The following is a 19749-nucleotide window of genomic DNA, read 5'->3' on the forward strand; positions in this document are numbered from 1 at the left end:
AGCAGGTGAACTCAAGTAGGCTGGTTAGAGTCCTAGAGGGGCCAGGAGGCAGCACCTTGTTCATTTCCTGTGTCAAGCCCACTTATAGAGCTCTACGTGCAATATACTTGTTACGTGCTCAGCAAAGAGGACTGCACTGGAGAAGCTCAGTCCCTGCCTTTAAGCCACTTTCCTTCTAACAGGGGAGACAGATATTCAGCAGTGGTTCCACCGGTCATTGGCTCATTCACTACCACGGTGCTCAGTGGTACAGGGGGGAGACAGTACACTCTGAAAGCACATACCACAGGGGCCTGGCCTGCGGAGGGACAGTGGCCAGGGCGTACCCACTTCCTGGAAGTAGTATTTGGGCTGAGCTCAGAAGGGTAAGGAGGAAGCAATTAGGTCGGGGAAGGAGGAGGTGGACAGAGAGGAGACTATTCCAGACAGCAGATGTGAAATCCTGGGAAGAGGAGCACAGGCACTGCAGGAACGCAGAGGAAACCAGTGCAGCTGCAGCACAGAGGAAAGGGATGGCGCCATAAGTTGACAGAAGTCAGAAGCCAGGTTCAAGAATACGGAGCACCCTAGTTCACAGCCACAAGTGTGTCCTTCTCAGCGTCTAGAGATGCACTTGTGCTGGCAGTCCATGGGGGTCTGATGGATGCTAAAGTGCGTGCATCAGCACGGCCTCCCTCGCTGTGCACATTCCACAGACAGGAACGTCAACTGTTGCATAAATATGGCACATGTAGGGCTTATTTTAAATAATCTCCTGTTACTGTCACCTGGACTTCAAACAGCCTTTGGTCCACAAGAATCAGGCATATCCACTCCAGAGTTCCCTGTCCATGCCAACACATAGGCTTCCAGCTTTCCCAATTACATGGAAGTTGGAGTAGGGGCCCCTCCGGAGCTCAGACAGCAGGGAGGCACAGCTCCAGCAAACACAGAGCCCTTTACCTTGAGGTCATACTTGCGATGCACAGTGAGCCGATGGCTGAACACGTTCCTGGTAACCACCATGTAGGTTTCCACACCATCCACGGTCAGGCGGTACATGCCCAGGAACTGTGGCAAAAGGGTGTTGCCATGACACTCCACTATGAACTAGAATAGAAAGGAAGAAGAGAAAACACTAAGGAACAGGCAGTGCCAGGGATGGATGGGGCTCACCCCAGACTAAAATGCTCCCTGGCTCCCTGGAATTCCAACCTCTAGACCAGTAGTTCTCCAGCTGGGTTCTATGAAGCAATAGGGGTTTCTCAGGCTTAAAACAGGCAACAGCCACCTCCAGCCTCCTGTTGGCATGTCAGAGGGAAAGGCAATCTGAGCAGGTGGCTCAGAGCCCCTGTGGGTTCATATTATTAGTATCTCACCTAAGATTTTGTTTAAAATAGGATTCTACCACAGGAAAATCCCTGATCCACACCTTGCATCTCTTCTGCCAGCCTGATGGGAAAGCCACACGGAAGAGACAAGGCCCGCCAGGGATCCAGCCATCTGGGAGAAGAGAACGGCTCCATATCCAAAGCTCTTATCCACGCCATGCCCCAGGGTTTCTGCCGTAACTCCCGAAAGACCAGAAGTTCCCTTCAGCCCTTCTCAGGTGCCCCAGAAATGAAGACCCAAGCAGGCTGAGGACAGACACACAGATGGTGCCACGGGACTCCCTGCCTTCCTCGTGGACAGGTTCCAGATGAGTGGAGAGATGGGACAGGAAAGGAAACAAGCCTGCCGAGCCGAGGGGGCCTCTTTCAGAAGAAACGGGGTGGATGCCAGAGCGTGAACACTTTCCAGCTGGGGCTCAGTTGGCAATGAGCCTTCACGGCTCCTTCTTCCCTTTTTAAATTAGGCATTTCAGCTCACAGAAATACGGTTGCAGGAGAGTCCCACTGCTTGGTGATCAGAAGCAGTTGCCATTACCAGAGAGGACCAACCACTCCCTAAGAAGCTCCCCCGGGGCTCTCTTCTCCCTCTTCCAACCCATCCTCTGCAGCCCAGGCTTGGGACTCACCATACCTGGTGGTATTTCTTTAAGATGTTGTGCATCTCCGCCACGTCCTCGCTGGACACAGTCTTGATGACAAAGCGCCGGTCGTAGGTGGTGAGGAAACGCGTGCCACACCGGCCCTGGCTGTCACTGTTGATGGGGGCGCTGCGCGTCACTGAATTCTGATAATCGAAACAAAAGCAGGCTGGGCTTGCCAGGAGAACAGAATTCTTTCGCTGAGTCTTCCCTCAGGGGCTGGACTGCTTGAGTGCCAACAACACCGAGATAGAGGGACTCCCAGATGGGAGTTTACCCGCCCCTTTTCTCACAGAGTGTTCACATCCCTCCCTAAGTCTTCCTCCAAAGTGACAAGAATTGTTCCTTACCACGTGCCCTTCATTCCAGTCTAGGATGGGAAGAGGACTGACTGTGAAAGTTTCTGTCCTGATCCCAGAGAGCTATCCTACTAAAATTCTGCCTCTGATGGAGGGGGCTGAGTCTAATCTGGATTCTCACATGCACTACGACCTTGGGTGAGACATTTAACTTCTCTACCCCTGCATCTCCTCATCGAGAACACAAAGACGCAAACTGAGCTGATTCTCCCAGTCTCTCGGGGGTGGCAAAGACGAAGCTTAGGAAATACTGTCTTCAAGGGGTCTAGCACAAAGCAGCAATGCCCATTCGTCTCTTGTCCGTGGATCTACCCTAGTGCTGAAAAATCTTCCCCAAAGCAGACAGCTGATCCTCATCTCCGAGCCTGACACCTTTCCCCTTGCCTCAACCTCCTGCTTGTATATGCAGGGCTGGGAGGCAGTTTTGGGGAGCTTTCCTGGTTGTATCCTTGCTCCTCCTCAAGGCCCTATTCCCATTAGGATCAGAGAACAGCAGAAGCCTTAAGAGGGAGGGTGTGGGAAGGTGTGAGTCAACCAAAGGGATAGGGAGGCAAGGCTGAGGGGAGATCCCAAATGTCCCTGTTCCCAAGAAAACATACATAGGGATCATGTCACAGAAATGTCTCCTCTCCAAGTCCTTTCCCCATCTCTCAATGAGGATCCTGTTATTATTATCATTTTTGTAGAGACAGAGTCTCACTTTGTCACCCAAGCTGGAGTACAGTGGTGAGATCTCAGCTCGCCACAGCCTCTATCTCCTGGGCTCAAGTGATCCTCCCGCCTCAGCCTACCAATAGCTGGGACTACAGGTGTGCACCACCATGCCTGGCTTATCTTTTATTTTTATTTTTTATTTTTTTTGAGATGGAGTCTCGCTCTGTCGCCCAGGCTGGAGTGCAGTGGCCGGATCTCAGCTCACTGCAAGCTCCGCCTACCGGGTTTACGCCATTCTCCTGCCTCAGCCTCCCGAGTAGCTGGGACTATAGGCGCCCGCCACCTTGCCTGGCTAGTTTTTTGTATTTTTTAGTAGAGACGGGGTTTCACCGGGTTAGCCAGGATGGTCTCGATCTCCTGACCTTGTGATCCGCCCGTCTTGGCCTCCCAAAGTGCTGGGATTACAGGCTTGAGTCACCGCGCCTGGCCGCCTGGCTTATTTTTGTAGTTTTTGTAGAGATGGGGTTTTGCCATGTTGCCCAGGCTGGTCTAGAACTCCTGAGCTCAAGCAATCCTTCCTCAGCCTCCCAAAGTGCTAGGATTACAGGTGTGAGCTACCACGCCCAGCCCTTTTTTTTTTTAAAGATGGTATTTTGCTGTCACCCAAACTGGAGTGTAGTGGTGCAATCATAGCTCACTGCAGCCTTGAACTCCTGGGCTCAAGGGATCCTTCAGCCTTGGCCTCCTGAGAAGCTGGGACTATAGGCATGCACCACCATGCCTGGCTGATCAGGATCCTACTCTTTTTTTTTTTTTTTTTTTTTTTGAGACGGAGTCTTGCTCTGTCGCCCAGGCTGGACTGCAGTGGCCGGATCTCGGCTCACTGCAAGCTCCGCCTCCTGGGTTCACGCCAGTCTCCTGCCTCAGCCTCCCGAGTAGCTGGGACTACAGGCGCCTGCCACCTCGCCCGGCTAATTTTTTGTATTTTTTAGTAGAGACGGGGTTTCACCGTGTTAGCCAGCATGGTCTCGATCTCCTGACCTCGTGATCCACCCATCTCGGCCTCCCAAAGTGCTGGGATTACAGGCTTGAGCCACCGCGCCCGGCCAGGATCCTACTCTTTACTTTCCCCCAATACCTCCTTGGAAAACCCTGGCGGAGGAGTGAGGACCACCTTCATGGGGAAAACTAAAGTCAGAGGTGGTAAGCAGCTTGGGGAGTTCCTCAGCAAAGGTGCTAAAATAGCACCCCAAAAAATAGAGTGTTCCCGTTACAGAAATGTTGAGTAGACTCTGTGACTGGGTCCCTCTTCCTCCCAGCCTGGCCTTTCTCCCATAAGACTTATAGGCTGCAAGCCTAGCTGGGAGGTAGAGGCAGCATCTCCTGACTCTCTAAGTGGCTGGCAGTCCAAGAACATAGGGTCCCCTCCCTGAGCACCATCCTCCCTGCTCTCATTTCAGTCTTGAGCACGGGCATGCACCCACAAGGCTGTTAGCAGCAAAATGCAGACACTGAGAGGATGTGGTTAGACAGCCCATGGGAGGCGAAGGAACCCCTCACTTGGAACCCCTCACCAACGAACAATGGAGGGAAGATGTCTGAGCAACTTGGGGTTGCAACAGCGGCAAGAAGTTTCCCGAAAACCTCCATCCCCAGTCAAGTCATGATTGAGTTCAGGGTTCAATCCTAACAGGGGGCTGTAGGAACCTCCCAGTACCTCTCAGGTGTGGGCATTCCTGGGCATTCAAGCCCCAGCCATCTCGTCCTCCTCTCACAAACCCTCGCCCTCTTCTTCAAGATACTTTTCTTTGCACGCAAGCCCTCCAGAGAGGAGGAGAGAGGGGAGGAGACTCTAACCCAAGGTCCATTCTGCTGCTGTGAACTACTCTGTGAAAGGGGTGGGGTGGGAAGAACTACAGTGTTAGAAAAGGGGCATCCATTCTAGGTTTCACTGTGCTATGGGGAAAAGAGTTTTCCCCATAGATGAATGAAAGTCAGCTATATGTCAGGCCAGGGGTGCTGGCTCACGCCTGTAATCTCAGCACTTTGGGAGGCTGAGGTGGGCAGATCACGAAGTCAGGAGTTCGAGACCAGCCTGGCCAATATAGTGAAACCCCATCTCTACTTAAAAAAAAAAAAAAAAAAGCAAAAAATTAGCCAGGCATGGTGGCAGACACCTATAATCCCACCTACTTGGGAGGCTGAGGCAGGAAAATCGCTTGAACCCAGGAGGCGGAGGTTGCAGTTAGCCGAGATCGTGCCATTCCATTCCAGTTTGGGCGACAAGAGTGAAACTCCATCTCAAAAAAAAAAAAAACAACAACAACAAAAAGTCAGCTACATTTCTTTTTTTTTTTTTTGAGGCAGAGTCTTGCTCTGTCACCCAGACTGGAGTGCAGTGGTGCAATCTCGGCTCACTACAAGCTCCGCCTCCTGGGTTCACGCCATTCTTCCGCCTCAGCCTCCCAAGTAGCTGGGACTACAGGTGTCCGCCACCACGCCCAGCTTATTTTTTGGTATTTTCAGTAGAGACAGGGTTTCACCATGTTAGCCAGGATGGTCTCGATATCCTGACCTCGTGATCCGCCTGACTCGGCCTCCCAACGTGCTGGGATTACAGGCGTGAGTCACCGTGCCTGGCCAAAGTCAGTTACATTTCTTACAGCTATAAAGGTGAAGTGGAAAATTCGCCCACCTTCACCACAAGGCTGTCTGCCAGGGAAGAAGATCCAAGGAGACATGCTAAGAGGAGAAGTGACAGAAACCATGGACTATGAGTCAGATTCTAATGTCCCTGACACTGGGATTGATTCCTCCCAAGAGGTCAATAGCCTCTACAACACTGTCACCCCTTGAAGGGGACAGTTGCCTAGAAGCCCAATCCTCCCTCCCACCACCAGGATAGGGCATAAGTTTAGGAGGTGACACTCATACCTGGCAAGAGGTTCACTATCCTTGAAGTCTTCGTTTTCTAATCTGTTTTATCTGCTTTAAGAGGCCTCATCTCTCACTGACAATAATTCTCTTTTTTTTTGAGACTGAGTTTCACTTTTGTCGCCTAGGCTGGAGTGCAATGGCATGATCTCGGCTCGCTGCAACCTCCACCTCCCAGGTTCAAGCAATTCTCCTGCCTCAGCCTTCCGAGTAGCTGGGACTATAGGCGCATATCACCACACCCGTCTAATTTTGTATTTTTTAGTAGTGACAGGGTTTCACCATGTTGGCCAGGCTGGTCTCAAACTCTTGACCTCAGGTGACCTACCTGCCTTGACCTCCCAAAGTGCTGGGATTACAGGCATGAGCCACCATGTCCCACCCAATTCTGTCTTTGAAGCGAAACTATGAATGAGAAGGGTTCTTCAGCCTAGACTGGGAATGTCAGACTAAAATGAAGGCGCTTCCGCAGACCCCTCTCCCTCCTGCTGCTCTCCCTCCGAGGGAGAGGGACCTGAGTGTGTGCAGCATCCTCAGAAGCATGTCTAAGGCCCTCGCGCTCCAAGGGGCCCCCCACCGCTGGGGGAGAGACCACCTGGGCTGGAGCAAGGCATGACACAGAGACACAGCACAAAAACAGCTAACACGTTTTGATTATCTACGTGTCCTGTGGCTTCCTGACCCCATTCCATTCCCTAATACTCTGATGTTGCCAGGAGCCTCCATACCTGGTAATCCTGATCATCAATCCCAAACCTCTCCCGAAGGTTTCGGAACACCATGGGGCAATACTCCTTAAACTTAAAGCGGCTGGGCAGGTTCTCCCTAGGGAAAAGCAGAGACATGTCTTTGTGAACTGCCCCTTGCTCATCTTAATTCTATTATTATTTTTTGTAATAGAGACAGAGTCTTGCTGTGTTGCCCAGACTGGTCTCGAACTCCTGGTTTCAAGCAATCTTCCCACCTCAGCCTCCCAAAGTGCTGGGATTACAGGCATGAGCCAGCACACCCAGCCTCATCTATATTCTGACTTCAGAACTCCTCAAAGTGTGGTCCACAGATTGCCTGGATCTGAACATCTGCCATACTTAACACGTAGGTTTCCAGGCTCTTAGGAATTCTGGAGTTGAGTCAAGAAACAAACACTCCAGGTGATTCTGAGCATGTAAAAGTTTAAAACCTTTACATCTTGTGTTCACTTTGTAAAATTAATCCAGCAGTATATCTGAGATTTGTGCACTTTTCTATGTGTTTGCTGCCCTTCAATAAAACATACATTAAAGAAAAAACTCTCACCCGCTGGGCCATGAGCCTGAGTGGAGGCTCCACCTCACAAGCACTGTGCTCACTACAGTGGGAAGCTGCATGTGAGCATCTGCTGTGAGGTGAAATCAGCCTGAATGCTACAGGGAAAAACCTCTCTCATCAGAGGGCCCCTCTCCTCTGGCCATACTCCTGTGGAAGCATCCTGAAGATGGTTACATATAGGAAGCCCTGCCCTGGGCTTCCACTGGGACACAGGAAAAGAGTGCCTGACTTAAAGAGGTCCTCAGTCAATTGAGTGGGACCACAGAGCCCTGTCTGCTGGCTGCTGGCACCAATCTCCACCCTCCCACTCCCTCATCAACACAGACTCCCAGGAGGACAGAACATCACCTTGAAATGATGACTCCTACCAATCCTCCATCTTTACAACAGCTATCCTGTTTAGGGACCCCCTTTCAGAAATATGTCCCTCTGACTACTCCAGGATGACAGGCTTTAAGGAAATCAAAAGGAATGTCTTCTTGGAAAGGAAGTGGCCTATCTGCCTTATCTACCCTATCTTCTAGTAAACAATACTAGAATCTGATAAATAGCATAGCACACACAGGGCTAGGCGCAGTGGCTCACGCCTGTAATCCCAGCACTTTAGGAGGCCGAGGCAGGTGGATCACCCTGATTGAGGTCAGGAGTTTGAGACCAGCCTGGCCAACATGGTGAAACCCCATCTCTACTAAAAATACAAAAAAATTAGCCGGGCGTGGTGGCGGCTGCCTGTAATTCCAGCTACTCGGGAGCCTGAGGCAAGAGAATCACTTGAACCCAGGAGACAGAGGTTGCAGTGAGCCGAGATCGCGCCACTGCACTCCAGCCTGGGCAACAAGAGCAAAACTCTGTCTCAAAAACAACAACCAAAAAAAAAAACACACACACACAGTTGTTGGAAGGACAAAAAGGAATACAATAGAAGAAAATAAGAGATTGGGTTCTCTGCTTTAGGCCAAGATATCAAGGAGGTAGCACCTTACCAGAGGCCATGGACCCTGAAGTGGGTAGTCGTGCAATGCCCACTTCCAGAGCCCTGACCTCTGGGTCAGAACAACCTTCTTTCTGGCCTCTTGAGTTGAGGGCTGCCTCTCCCTCCTTAGGTGGCCACTTAACAAGTGGCAGCTATGGAGACAGACAGCTTCTAGAACAAGATGGTATTACTTACTATGGCAGAGGGAGGTCACTAAGGGACGTTCTCAAGTCAATCTTCTCTTCTGGACTAACAGTCTGGGAATGGTGGGGTGACAGAACCCAGCTAGTGAAGTGGTGGGGACTGTGAGACAATGAAGAATAGAACCAGGATTCACATGCAGAAAGGAGAAAGTGTGAGCAGCAAATAGTCCTGGGGTGGTCCACAGAGGGATGGAAAATCCAGGCCCCAAAGGGCTTAAAGCAGGCCCAAAACTGTGCCAGGTGAGGCGGCCGCTAGTGTTTCCAACAATATCTGAGACAACCTTCAGACACTGGTGCTAATCCAAGAAGTAACAACACACAAAAATGGGAAGTGCTACTCTGGGTAGCGTGCCCTCAAGCCCCATGCTCCGCCTGTGGCTCATACACCAGCCAAACAGAAAAGAGCCTGGCGGCATCCCAGGCCAGGAACATGCCTGGCAACCTCCTGCCTCAGACTAAGATCAAGATGGGGCCACTGCTACAGCCTCACACTGGATACCTCAGCTCCAGAGCAGCTCACTCCCACCTGAGCTGGCTCTAGATGAATCACCCTAGGCCCAGCCACGTGCCCCAAGGGACACCAGAGGTAGGCTGATAAACGAATGAGATGATGACAATACTAGGATGAGAGGCACATAGCGAATGCAGTTTCCTGGCCAGTTTGTCAGCTCTGAGATCCAGGTGCTGCTGTCACACCCTGCCAGGTGCTGCCTTGGCTCCCGCCATGCACAAGGCTTCAGAAACCTCTGACTTGAGGGAAAGGACTGCCACAAACCTGAGTCCACTCAGTAGACGACTTACTTATTGAAGAGATGATTGTCCACCTTGATCTTGCTGTAGGCTTTGAAGTCATCTGGCATTAGCATGACAGGAACAGGAACATTGCTCAGCTCATTGATCTGAAAAGCAAGGAGAACGTTAAGGCTCTCAGTCAGGAGGCCACATGCCTCGGAGACACTAAGCTACAATGTGGATGTCACAATCTCGCTTAAAGCATGTACAAGTTTCCCTCTCTTTTTGTTTTTTTGAAACAAAAGCACACTGAGATCACACCACTGCCTGGGTAACAAGAGTGAGACTTTGTCTCAAAAAAAAAAAAAAATTAAACACATTAGCCAGGCATAGTGGTGTACACCTCTTGTCCTAGCTACTCAGGAGGCTGAGGTGGGAGGACTGCTTGAGGCCAGGAGTTTGAGGTTGCAGTGAGCTATGACTGCGCCACTGCACTGCGCTCTAGCCTGGGCACGAGTGAGATCATGTCTCAAAAGAGAAAATAAAATAAAGTGAGGCCAGTTCCTGTGTCAAGTCCTGCCATACACTAAACTGGGGCAGATGGGGCAGGATGCCTTTCCTCTACTGCAAACAAACCTTCTGTCTTTCATCCCTTCAGGGAGCTGGATCCTGGACAGACAGCTGGTTTTCCATTGGTGCAGAGATGAGGGCAGATCCTGCCCTTCCCCACATCGAGTTTAGCCAATTAGTGGTCTAATTAACCACAGATGTCCTCTCCCATCACAGCAAAGTATCTGACATTTGACCCTCAACCCAGTTGCCACTAATGCATTCAGGATTTACAGAGGAAACCTTAGTCCCGACTTAATGGACTGGGGGGAGGGGGCACAGCCTTGTGTCTCCCAGACACTTTCCTTGCAAATCCTATTATCTCAATGAGGCCCCAGGTGGCAGTGAGGGGATAACCTAGAGTCACCAGAACTCCTCCAGGAGCATAAATGGGGGAAATGGCATTTAATTGGCTGCCCCTTTTATGTTCCAAACGTTTTTTATTTAGAAATGTCAGAGAATGGAGGAAGTTCAAGTTAACGCAGTAACTGGGCTAGGGAACCATACCTTCCTAGCGTTGGGAAAAAACCCAATTTACTCAAGGAGAAATGAAGGAAGCCATAGGAATGCATGCGTTTGGAGAGGGGTGCTGGGGGAGGGGTGGTTTATAAGTTGGCAGTGGAGCAGAGACTCAGTAAACTGCTGGCAAAAACTGACATAGACACAAGAGTGTATCCTGTATGATCCCATTTATATGAAATTCTACAACAGGCATCTATAATGAAAGAAATGAGATGAGTTGCCTGGCCAGAGGGCAAGGGTTGCTGAGTGTAAAGGGACATGAAAAGTATGATTCTACGGTGACAGAAATGTTTTATATGTTGTTTGGGGTGATGGTTACATGAGCATATATATTTGCTGAAATTCATCAAATTGTATACTTAAAATACTCACACTTATTACACATAAATTATTCCTTAATAAAGTTGATTTTTAAATTTCCAGTATCCAGCTCTGTGATACCCTTCATTGGCTAAATCCTCTCAATAGCCAAAAAAATCCCAAAGAGTCATGCCAGTTCCCATTCCAGGGGGTGCTCACAAGAGAATGTGATTGTTAAATCTATGCCTAGAGGAAACCATTCCACTTCCTTGTTTTTCTGCCAACAAAAACAATTCGTGGTGGCTGCCCATTTCCTTTTTCCTGGCATACCAAGCCTGGCTCTGAGACTTAAAGGGAAAACAGAGACAAAGAGTTCAGTGCTCGGCTGGGCACGGTGGCTCACGCCTGTAATCCCAACGCTTTGGGAGGTCGAGGTGGGCGGATCATGAGGTCAGGAGATCGAGATAATCCTGGCAAACATGGTGAAACCCTGTCTCTACTAAAAATACAAAAAATTAGCCAGGTGTGGTGGCGGGTGCCTGTAGTCCCAGCTACTTGGGAGGCTGAGGCAGGAGAATGGCGTGAACCCAGGAGGCGGAGCTTGCAGTGAGCCCAGATTGTGCCACTGCACTCCAGCCTGGGTGACAGAGCGAGACTCCGTCTCAAAAAAAAAAAAAAGGTTCAAGGCTCTTACGCAGTTCTGCCTTTTCTGGCTCATACCTCCATGACAGAAAGAACATGCCATTGGCTCAGAGTATGCTTGTAGAGCAAAAAGTTAAAGTGCCTGCTACAAATTGATTCTAGGTTAGTCTAAGATCCAGACTTGCTGCCAAGGCCAGGACATGACACTGGGGGAACTAAAAGAGACTAAAACACTAGCTTGAGAGGAATCAATTGCCTGTTAGCCAAGATAAGTTATTCTAACAGGAACTATTCAGGAATGTTCTATTCATTAATTCTCTAAGTCTTGTTCTCACTTCATCTCTATTGTTGATTATATATCCCAATAGCAGGAAATGTTCTTTTTTTTTCCTTCCGAGACACAGTCTCACTCTGTTGCCCAGACTGCAGTGCAGAGGTGCGATCTTGACTCACTGCAACCTCTGCCACAGGGCTCAAGCGATCCTCCTGCCTCAGCCTCCCAAGCAACTGGGATTACAAGCAGGTGCCACCATGCCTGGCTAACTTTTATATTTTTAGTAGAGACACGTTAGCCAGGCTGGTCTCGAATCCCTGACCTCAAGTAATCTACCTGCCTTGGCCTCCCAAAGTGCTGGGATTACAAGCATGAGCCACTGTGCCTGGTCTAGGAATTTTTTTTTTTTTTTTTTTTTTTTTTTTTTGAGACCGAGTCTCGCTCTGTTGCCCAGGCTGGAGTGCAGTGACAGAATCTCGGCTCACTGCAACCTCTGCCTCGTGGGTTAAAGTGATTCTCCTGCCTCAGTCTCCTGAGTAGCTGGGATTACAGGCACATGTCACCACACCCTGCTAATTTTTGTCTTTTTAGTAGAGATGGGGTTTCACCATGTCGGTCAGGCTGGTCTCAAACTCCTGACTTCGTGATCTGCCCGCCTCAGCCTCCCAAAGTGCTGGGATTACAGACGCAAGCCACCGTGCCTGGCTCAGCCTAGGAAATTTTTAACTCAGCTAATATTGGTGAACAATCCATATCTCAACTAGGGGAGACTTACCCCTCATTTCTACTAGGCCACACGTAGATGATTCACTGTAGGAATTAGCCATATTATTATGTTCTTTTCCATTTCAGTTGAACAGTTCCTATTGAAATATCTACTATGTGCTTCATTCTGTTAGGTGTGTGGGAGAAGGAGAACACAAGGGGAGAAAGTGTTGTACACGCAAAAGAAACAGGAGGCTTATAATCTCATCAGAGAGATGAGAAAATCCCCTGACACCACTCAAAGTCAAAGCAGTATACAATTAAGTGAGAATCCAGGGTTACAGACATCAAGAACAGCAGAGGCTCAGAGAAGGATGAGGCCAGCATGGTCAGAGGGTCAGGCTCCCAGTCCTCACACAGCAGGCCAGAAACAAGGCACCTAATGCCTCTCCTGGTATTGCACCAAGAGCACTTGACATTGGAAAAATCTACAAGATCATGTTACACTCCTGCTTAGAAATCTTCCACGGCTCATCATCAACCTCAGGGTAAAGTTTTAACTGCTTAGCCTGGCATTCAAGGTCTTTCCTAATCTGGCTCAGACTGCCAATTTTTTTTTTTTTTTTTTTGAGACGGAGTCTCGCTCTGTTGCCCAGGCTGGAGTGCAGTGGTCGGATCTCAGCTCACTGCAAGCTCCGCCTCCCGGGTTTACGCCATTCTCCTGCCTCAGCCTCCTGTGCAGTTGGGACTACAGGCGCCCGCCACCTCGCCTGGCTAGTTTTTTGTATTTTTTAGTAGAGATGGGGTTTCACCAGGTTAGCCAGGATGGTCTCGATCTTCTGACCTCGTGATCCGCCCGTCTCGGCCTCCCAAAGGGCTGGGATTACAGGCTTGAGCCACCGCGCCCGGCCTTTTTTTTTTTTTTCTGAGATAGAGCTTTGCTCTTGTTGCCCAGGCTAGAGTGCGATGGCGCATTCACTGCAACCTCCGCCTCCCGCGTTCAATCAACTTTCCTGCCTCAGCCTCCTGAGTAGCTAGGATTATAAGGCATGTGCCACCACCACGCCCAGCTAATTTTGTATTTTTAGTAGAGATGGGGTTTCTCCATGTTGGTCAGGCTGGTCTTGAACTCCCAACCTCAGGTGATCCACCTGCCTTGGTCTCCTAAAGTGCTGGGATTACAGGCGTGAGCCACCTCACCCAGCCAGACTGCCAAATTTCTATTCAATTTACTTCTACTCAGTGTATCAAGGGCCTTACTATATGCTAGGAGCTGGGAATACAAAAACAAAAAGACATCTCCAGAGCTGGGCGTGGTGGCTCACGCCTATAATCCCAGCACTTTGGGAGGCCAAGGCAGGTAGATTACCTGAGGCCAGGAGTTCAAGCCCAGCCTGGCCAATATGGTAAAACCCAGTCTCTACTAAAAATATAAAAATTAGTTGGGCATGGTGGCGTGTGCCTGTAGTCCCAGCTACTCACGAAGGTGAGGCAGGATTGCTTGAATCCAGGAGGCAGAGGTTGAAATGAGCTGAGATTGTGCCACTGCACTCCAGCCTGGGTGACAGAACAAGACTCTGTCTCAAAAAAAAAAAAAAAAAAAAAAAAAGTAAGTATTGATTCTGCATGGGAGAGGGGGATGGTTGCTAGAGGAAGCTACAGAGAAACACACTTGAGTAAAGCCTAGGATGAAAGTTCTCCCAAAAATGAAAGGAAGGAAATCCCAGGCCGTAGGAAGTCAGAATCAAGCCTGAGCTGTGAAAGTATACTGCCCATTTTAGAAATGGTGAGTGCGTCTGCAGGGACGGTTCCAGAGACAGAAGGCAGCATCATAGGACGGAAATAATGAGTGGAGGGAGGTAATACAGAAAGACAGGTAATCAGTCTAGCACATTAATAAATATTTATTATTCTATAATAAATAGAATAGATGCTTCTATTTATTGAATGCCTGTAAGTGGCCAGTGCTTTACCTCATTATATATCACACATAAATCATATATATTCTATTCTATTACTTGTAATACTTAACAGTCACATAAAGTATTACTAATTTGACTTTGCAAAAGAGGTTCAGAGAAAAGGGTACCTTTCTGAAAGTCACACAGATAGTATGTGCAGTCAGGATTTGATCCCAGGCCTGTCTGGTGCCAAAACCTGGGCTCTTTATGCTAGGCTGTGTAATCCTTTCTATGGCTAGCTACCTTGCCTAAGGTAGAATTTTCCCTTCCTTGTCTCTATCCATACCACTGCAAGGAGAGTGTGATGCCCACCTTACAGGATATGAAAAGCTCAGTGAAAAAAAATCATTGCTCCAAAGCATACTAGTAATAAGGGGCAGAGTCTGGGTTTGAACTTAAGTTTGTCCACAGTATGATAAATCTGGACTTCACTATAAAGGCAATGGGACACTCTCTGGTTTAAGTCTGGGAAGTCACACAATCAGATGAGTGATACCGAAAGGTAATTCTGGGGTAAAAATAAAGTACGGATTGGAAAAGAGAAAGGAAAGCAGCAGCAAGACCATTTATGGGGCCATTACAATAGTTCAGGTGACAGACAATAAAACAGGCAGTAGGAACAGAAGAAGGAACAAAGCTAAGAGGTTCATCCAAGAGCTGGCTAAATGACACTTCCTCTGGGAGAGCTTTTTTATCTCACCCAGGTTGAATTACCTACTTCCGCCTCTGTGTATCTTTATGTTCTAAATATTATGTGTACTTAAGTAATTACTTGTCTACATGTCTGGTTTCTCAACGAGTCTGTGAGTCCCTTGAAGGAAGAGACTCTATCTTACCCATTTGTGTGTCCCCGGCACAATGACTGGCATATAGTAGTTGTTTGGAGGAATGTGTGGATAGGAAAAAGGAGGGAGTTGAGAACTGAAGGATGGCTAACAGTGGGATAAATGAAGAAAAGAAAACGGCAAGACTGGTGTGCCTGTGCCATAAGGCGCATGGTCTGGAGGATGCGCTAGGTTAAGGTGAGCTACTGAAGCTAGGACCAGACTGTAGAGAGTCTTAAATGCCAGAGAGAGAAGAATAAACTTTATCTGGTAAATAAAAGGGAGTGTAGTACCAAAGGTTTTGAAGCACAGAAGCTCCTAAAGCAATGTTTTAGAAGGATGTGCCTTTCCTTTTCTATCTCTAGCACGCTGGGCCAGACTCTTTCCCCTCCAGGAGAAGCGCACTTGTGGAATGCCAACTCACTCACATATCATGCTAAATACAACTTAATACGAAGGGTAAGTCTGTTGTATCTCAGGTCACTTAAGTGGTTTTTGGAATATCCACATGATTAATTCCATGAGCCATCAGCATAAATGATGAGAGGGCTAACCAAGCTCAGTGAGAAACAATTCAAGAGCAATGAGTTGGCCAGGTGCAGTGGCTCATGCCTGTAATCCCAGCACTTTGGGAGGCCGAAGCAGGCGGATCATGAAGTCAGGAGATAGAGACCATCATGGCTAACACAGTGAAACCCCATCTCTACTATAAAAAATACAAAAAAATTTAGCCAGGCGTGATGGCGGGCGCCTGTAGTCCCAGCTACTGGAGAGGCTGAGGTAGGAGAATGGCGTGAACCTATGAGGCAGAGCTTGCAATGAGTTGAGTTCGCACCACTGCATTCCAGCCTAGGCAACAGAGCAAGACTCTGTCTTAAAAAAAAAAAAAAAGAGCAATGAGTTCACTTTTTTTTTTTTTTTTTTTTTTTTTTTTTTGAGACGGAGTCTGGCTCTGTCGCCTGGGCTGGAGTGCAGTGGCCGGATCTCAGCTCACTGCAAGCTCCGCCTCCCGGGTTCACGCCATTCTCCTGCCTCAGCCTCCCGAGTAGCTGGGACCACAGGCACCCGCCACCTCGCCCGGCTAGTTTTTTGTATTTTTAGTAGAGACGGGGTTTCACCGTATTAGCCAGGATGGTCTCGATCTCCTGACCTCGTGATCCGCCCGTCTCGGCCTCCCAAAGTGCTGGGATTACAGGCTTGAGCCATCGCGCCCGGCAGCAATGAGTTCACTTTATGCTGATCTACTGGAGATGAACATTCCTTTATTGACTGACTGACTGACTGATTGAGACAGCATCTCACTTCCATAAGACAGACTGGAGGGCAGTAGTGCGATCTCAGCTCACTGCAGCCTCAACTTCCTGAGCTCAGGTGATTCTCCCATCTCAGCCTCCCGAGTAGATGGGACTACAGGTGTGCCACCATACCCAGCTAATTTTTTGTATTTCTAGTAGTGACAAGGTTTCACCATGTTGCCCAGGCTGGTTTCAAAGCCCTGAGCTCAAGCAACCCACCCACCTCAGTCTCCCAAAGTGCCAGATATGATTCTGTTGTACGTATATAACAGAATACTATTCAGCCTTTAAAAAAAGAAGAAAATTCTGCAATATGCAACATGGAGATGAAAATTCAGCAGCTAGTTCTAGTCTGGTGAACTTCTGCGTCCAGAAGCCTCCACTTCCCTGTGTGACCTTCATAGGAATTGTTACCCAGGAGGCCTGGACTAGGCATGCAGGTTTCCTGACGTGTTCCAGTCCTCTGTTGTCGGTTCAGCAGTGGGCTGGCCACCACCAGCAATCACTTCTTACCTGCCACTATCAGAACACACGACATGCGGCCGGGCGCGGTGGCTCAAGCCTGTGAATCCCAGCACTTTGGGAGGCCGAGACGGGCGGATCACGAGGTCAGGAGATGGAGACCATCCTGGCTAACACGGTGAAACCCCGTCTCTACTAAAAAATACAAAAAACTAGCCGGGCGAGGTGGCGAGCGCCTGTAGTCCCAGCTACTCGGGAGGCTGAGGCAGGAGAATGGCGTAAACCCGGGAGGCGGAGCTTGCAGTGAGCTGAGATCCGGCCACTGCACCCCAGCCTGGGCAACAGAGCAAGACTCTGTCTCAAAAAAAAAAAAAAAAAAAAAAAAGAAAACATGACATGGTAGAAATACACTCACAGGCCCGAGGAGGTCCAAAGCAAGAACTGCGACTCCAGAGAGAAAGAGAGGGCCACAGGAGCCAATAAATCTACCCGTGTTTACTCCTCCTTTCCATATCTTGCTTTCTCCTTCTCCCGCTATTTGAGTCCCACTGTTCCCTGTGAGGTGGGAAGGCCTGCTAAAAGAAACTTCATTCAAAGGCCTGAGCAGGAACGTTCTCTAAAGATTTTTTTTTGAAAAGGAGTCTCGCTCTGTTGCCCAGGCTGGAGTGCAATGGCACAATCTCTGCTCACTGCAACCTCCGTCTCCTGGGTTCAAGCCATTCTCCTGCCTCAGCCTCTTGGGTAGCTGAGATTACAGGTGCACGCCACCACACCTGGCAAATTTTTGTATTTTTAGTAGAGACAGGGTTTTGCCATGTTGGCCAGGCTGGTGTCAAACTCCTGATCTCAAGTGATCCACCCTACTCGGCCTCCCAAAGTGCTGGGATCACAGGCATAAGCCACTGCTCCCTGCCTTCTCCGAAGAATTATTATTTTTTTTTTTTGAGATGGACTTTTGCTCTTGTCACCCAGGCTGGAGTGCAATGGCGCGATCTTGGCTCACTGCAACCTCCATCTCCCGGGTTCAAGCAATTTTCCTGCCTCAGCCTCCCAAGTAGCTGGGATTACAGACATGCGCCACCATGCCCGGCTAATTTTTGTATTTTTAGTAGAGACAGGGTTTCACCATGTTGGCAAGGCTGGTCTTGAACTCCTGACCTCAGGTGATCTACCTGCCTTGGCCTCCCAAAGTGCTAGGATTACAGGCATGCGCCACCACGCCAGTCCCCTCTGAAGATCTATAAAGCAGTAGGGCAAGAGAAAAAGACAGGTAAAGGAGGTCGGTGGCTCATGCCTGTAATCCTAGCACTTTGGAAGACCGAGGCAGGCAAATCGCTTAAGCCCAGGAGTTCAAGACCAGCCACCAGCCTGGGCAACATGGCAAAACCCCGACTCTTCAAAAAATACAAAAATTAGTCAGGTGAGGTGGCATGTGCCTGTAGTCCCAGCTACTCGGGTGGCTAAGGCAGGAGAATCACCTGAGCCTGGGGAGGCAGAGGCTTCACTGAGCCATGATTGTGCCACTGCACTTCAGCCTGGGCGAGAGTGCAAGACTCTGCCTCAAAAAAAAGAAAGAAAATGTATGGACAGAACAGAACTGGGGTGGAATGTAGGAGAGAAATTGAGCAGACTAAAGAATAAATCTGTCCCTCACACCATACCCAAAAGTGAACTCAAAATGGATTACAGACTTAAACGTAAGAGCTAAAACTATACATACTCCAGCACTATTCACAAGAGCTAAGATGTGAAAACAAATCCATCAGCAGATGATAAAGAAAATGTGGTACACATATACAACAGAATACTATTCAGCCTTAATAAAAGAAGGAAATTCTGCAATATGCAACATGGACGAACCTTGAGGACATTACGCTAAGTGAGATCAGCTAGTTGCAGAAAGACATATATTGCATGATTCTCCTTATATCAGGTTTCAAAACAGTCAAATTCACAGAAACAAAGAGTGGAATGGTGGTTGCCAGGGGCTGGGGGCACGGGGAGATGGGGAGTTAATCAGTAGGCATAAAGTTTCAGTCAAGCGAGATGAATACGCTCTAGAGAGCTGCGCTATGACACTGTTCCCATGGTCATCAATAACATAAATGTACACCTAAAATTTTGTTATGAGAGTAGATCTCATGTTAAATGTTCTGACCACAATAAAATAAAATAAAATAAAAAAAGAAAGAAAGAGCTGAAACTCTAGTTGGGAGGACTACTTGAGGCCAGAAGTTTGAGAACAAAACAAACGAGTAAATCTTCATGACCTTGGGTTAGGCAACGTCTTCTTAGATATAACACCAAAAGCACACACAACAAAAAAACAGATAAATTGGACTTTATTAAAGGTAAAAACTTGAACTTCAAAAGATACCATAAGAAAAATGAAAAAGGCAGGTCAGGTGCAGTGGCTCATGCCTGTAATCCCACCACTTTGGGAGGCCGAGGCGGGGGGATTGCTTGAGGCCAGGAGTTCGAGACCAGTCTGGCCAACACGGCAAAACCCCATCTCTACTAAAAATACAAAAATTAGCCTGGTGTGGTGGCGGGTCCCTGCAATCCCAGCTACTCAGAAGAATGTGGCAGGAGAATTGCTTGAAGCTGGGAGGCCGAGGCTGCAGTGAGCCAAGATTGTGCCACTGCACTTCAGCCAGGGCGACAGAGCAAAAACTCTATCTCAAAAAAAAAAAAAGAAAAATGAAAAAGACAACTCAATGAATGGGATAAAATATTTGCAAATCATATATATGATAAGGGACCTGTATCTAGAATATAAAAAGAATTCTTATAACGCAATAATAAGAAGACAACCCAATTTAATAATGGGCAAAAAGATTTTTGTAAATGGGCAAAGAATTTAATAGACAATCTCCAAAGAAAAGATACCAGTGAAGGCTGGGGATGGTGGCTCATGCCTGCAATCCCAGTCCTTTTGGAGGCCAAGGCAGGAGGACCACTTGAGGCCAGGAGTTCAGGACCAG

General features: G+C 48.5%; 1 protein-coding gene across 38 annotated transcripts in view; it reads right to left on the reverse strand.

The window, feature by feature from the left end:
* Positions 1-19749, reverse strand: part of PIP4K2B (phosphatidylinositol-5-phosphate 4-kinase type 2 beta) — a 43878-nt gene that overhangs the window by 19009 nt on the left and 5120 nt on the right. For 33 of the 38 annotated variants that reach the window (XR_013406683.1, XR_013406682.1, XR_013406679.1 and 30 more), the window contains exons 2-5: positions 9241-9338; positions 6684-6780; positions 2002-2154; positions 943-1089 (exon numbers count right to left, since the gene is read on the reverse strand). Coding sequence is in view for 6 of the 38 variants with exons in the window: in XM_015119503.3 (XP_014974989.1) it covers positions 943-1089; positions 2002-2154; positions 6684-6780; positions 9241-9338 (495 nt within the window). In the remaining 32 variants the exon portion in view is untranslated. Of the gene's footprint in view, positions 1-942; positions 1090-2001; positions 2155-6683; positions 6781-9240; positions 9339-12293; positions 12411-19749 lie in introns of all 38 variants that reach the window. The other 5 variants (XR_013406688.1, XR_013406686.1, XM_077971507.1 and 2 more) reach the window with 2 other exon arrangements.

Source organism: Macaca mulatta, chromosome 16 (assembly GCF_049350105.2).
Source record: "Macaca mulatta isolate MMU2019108-1 chromosome 16, T2T-MMU8v2.0, whole genome shotgun sequence".
NCBI lineage: Eukaryota > Metazoa > Chordata > Mammalia > Primates > Cercopithecidae > Macaca > Macaca mulatta.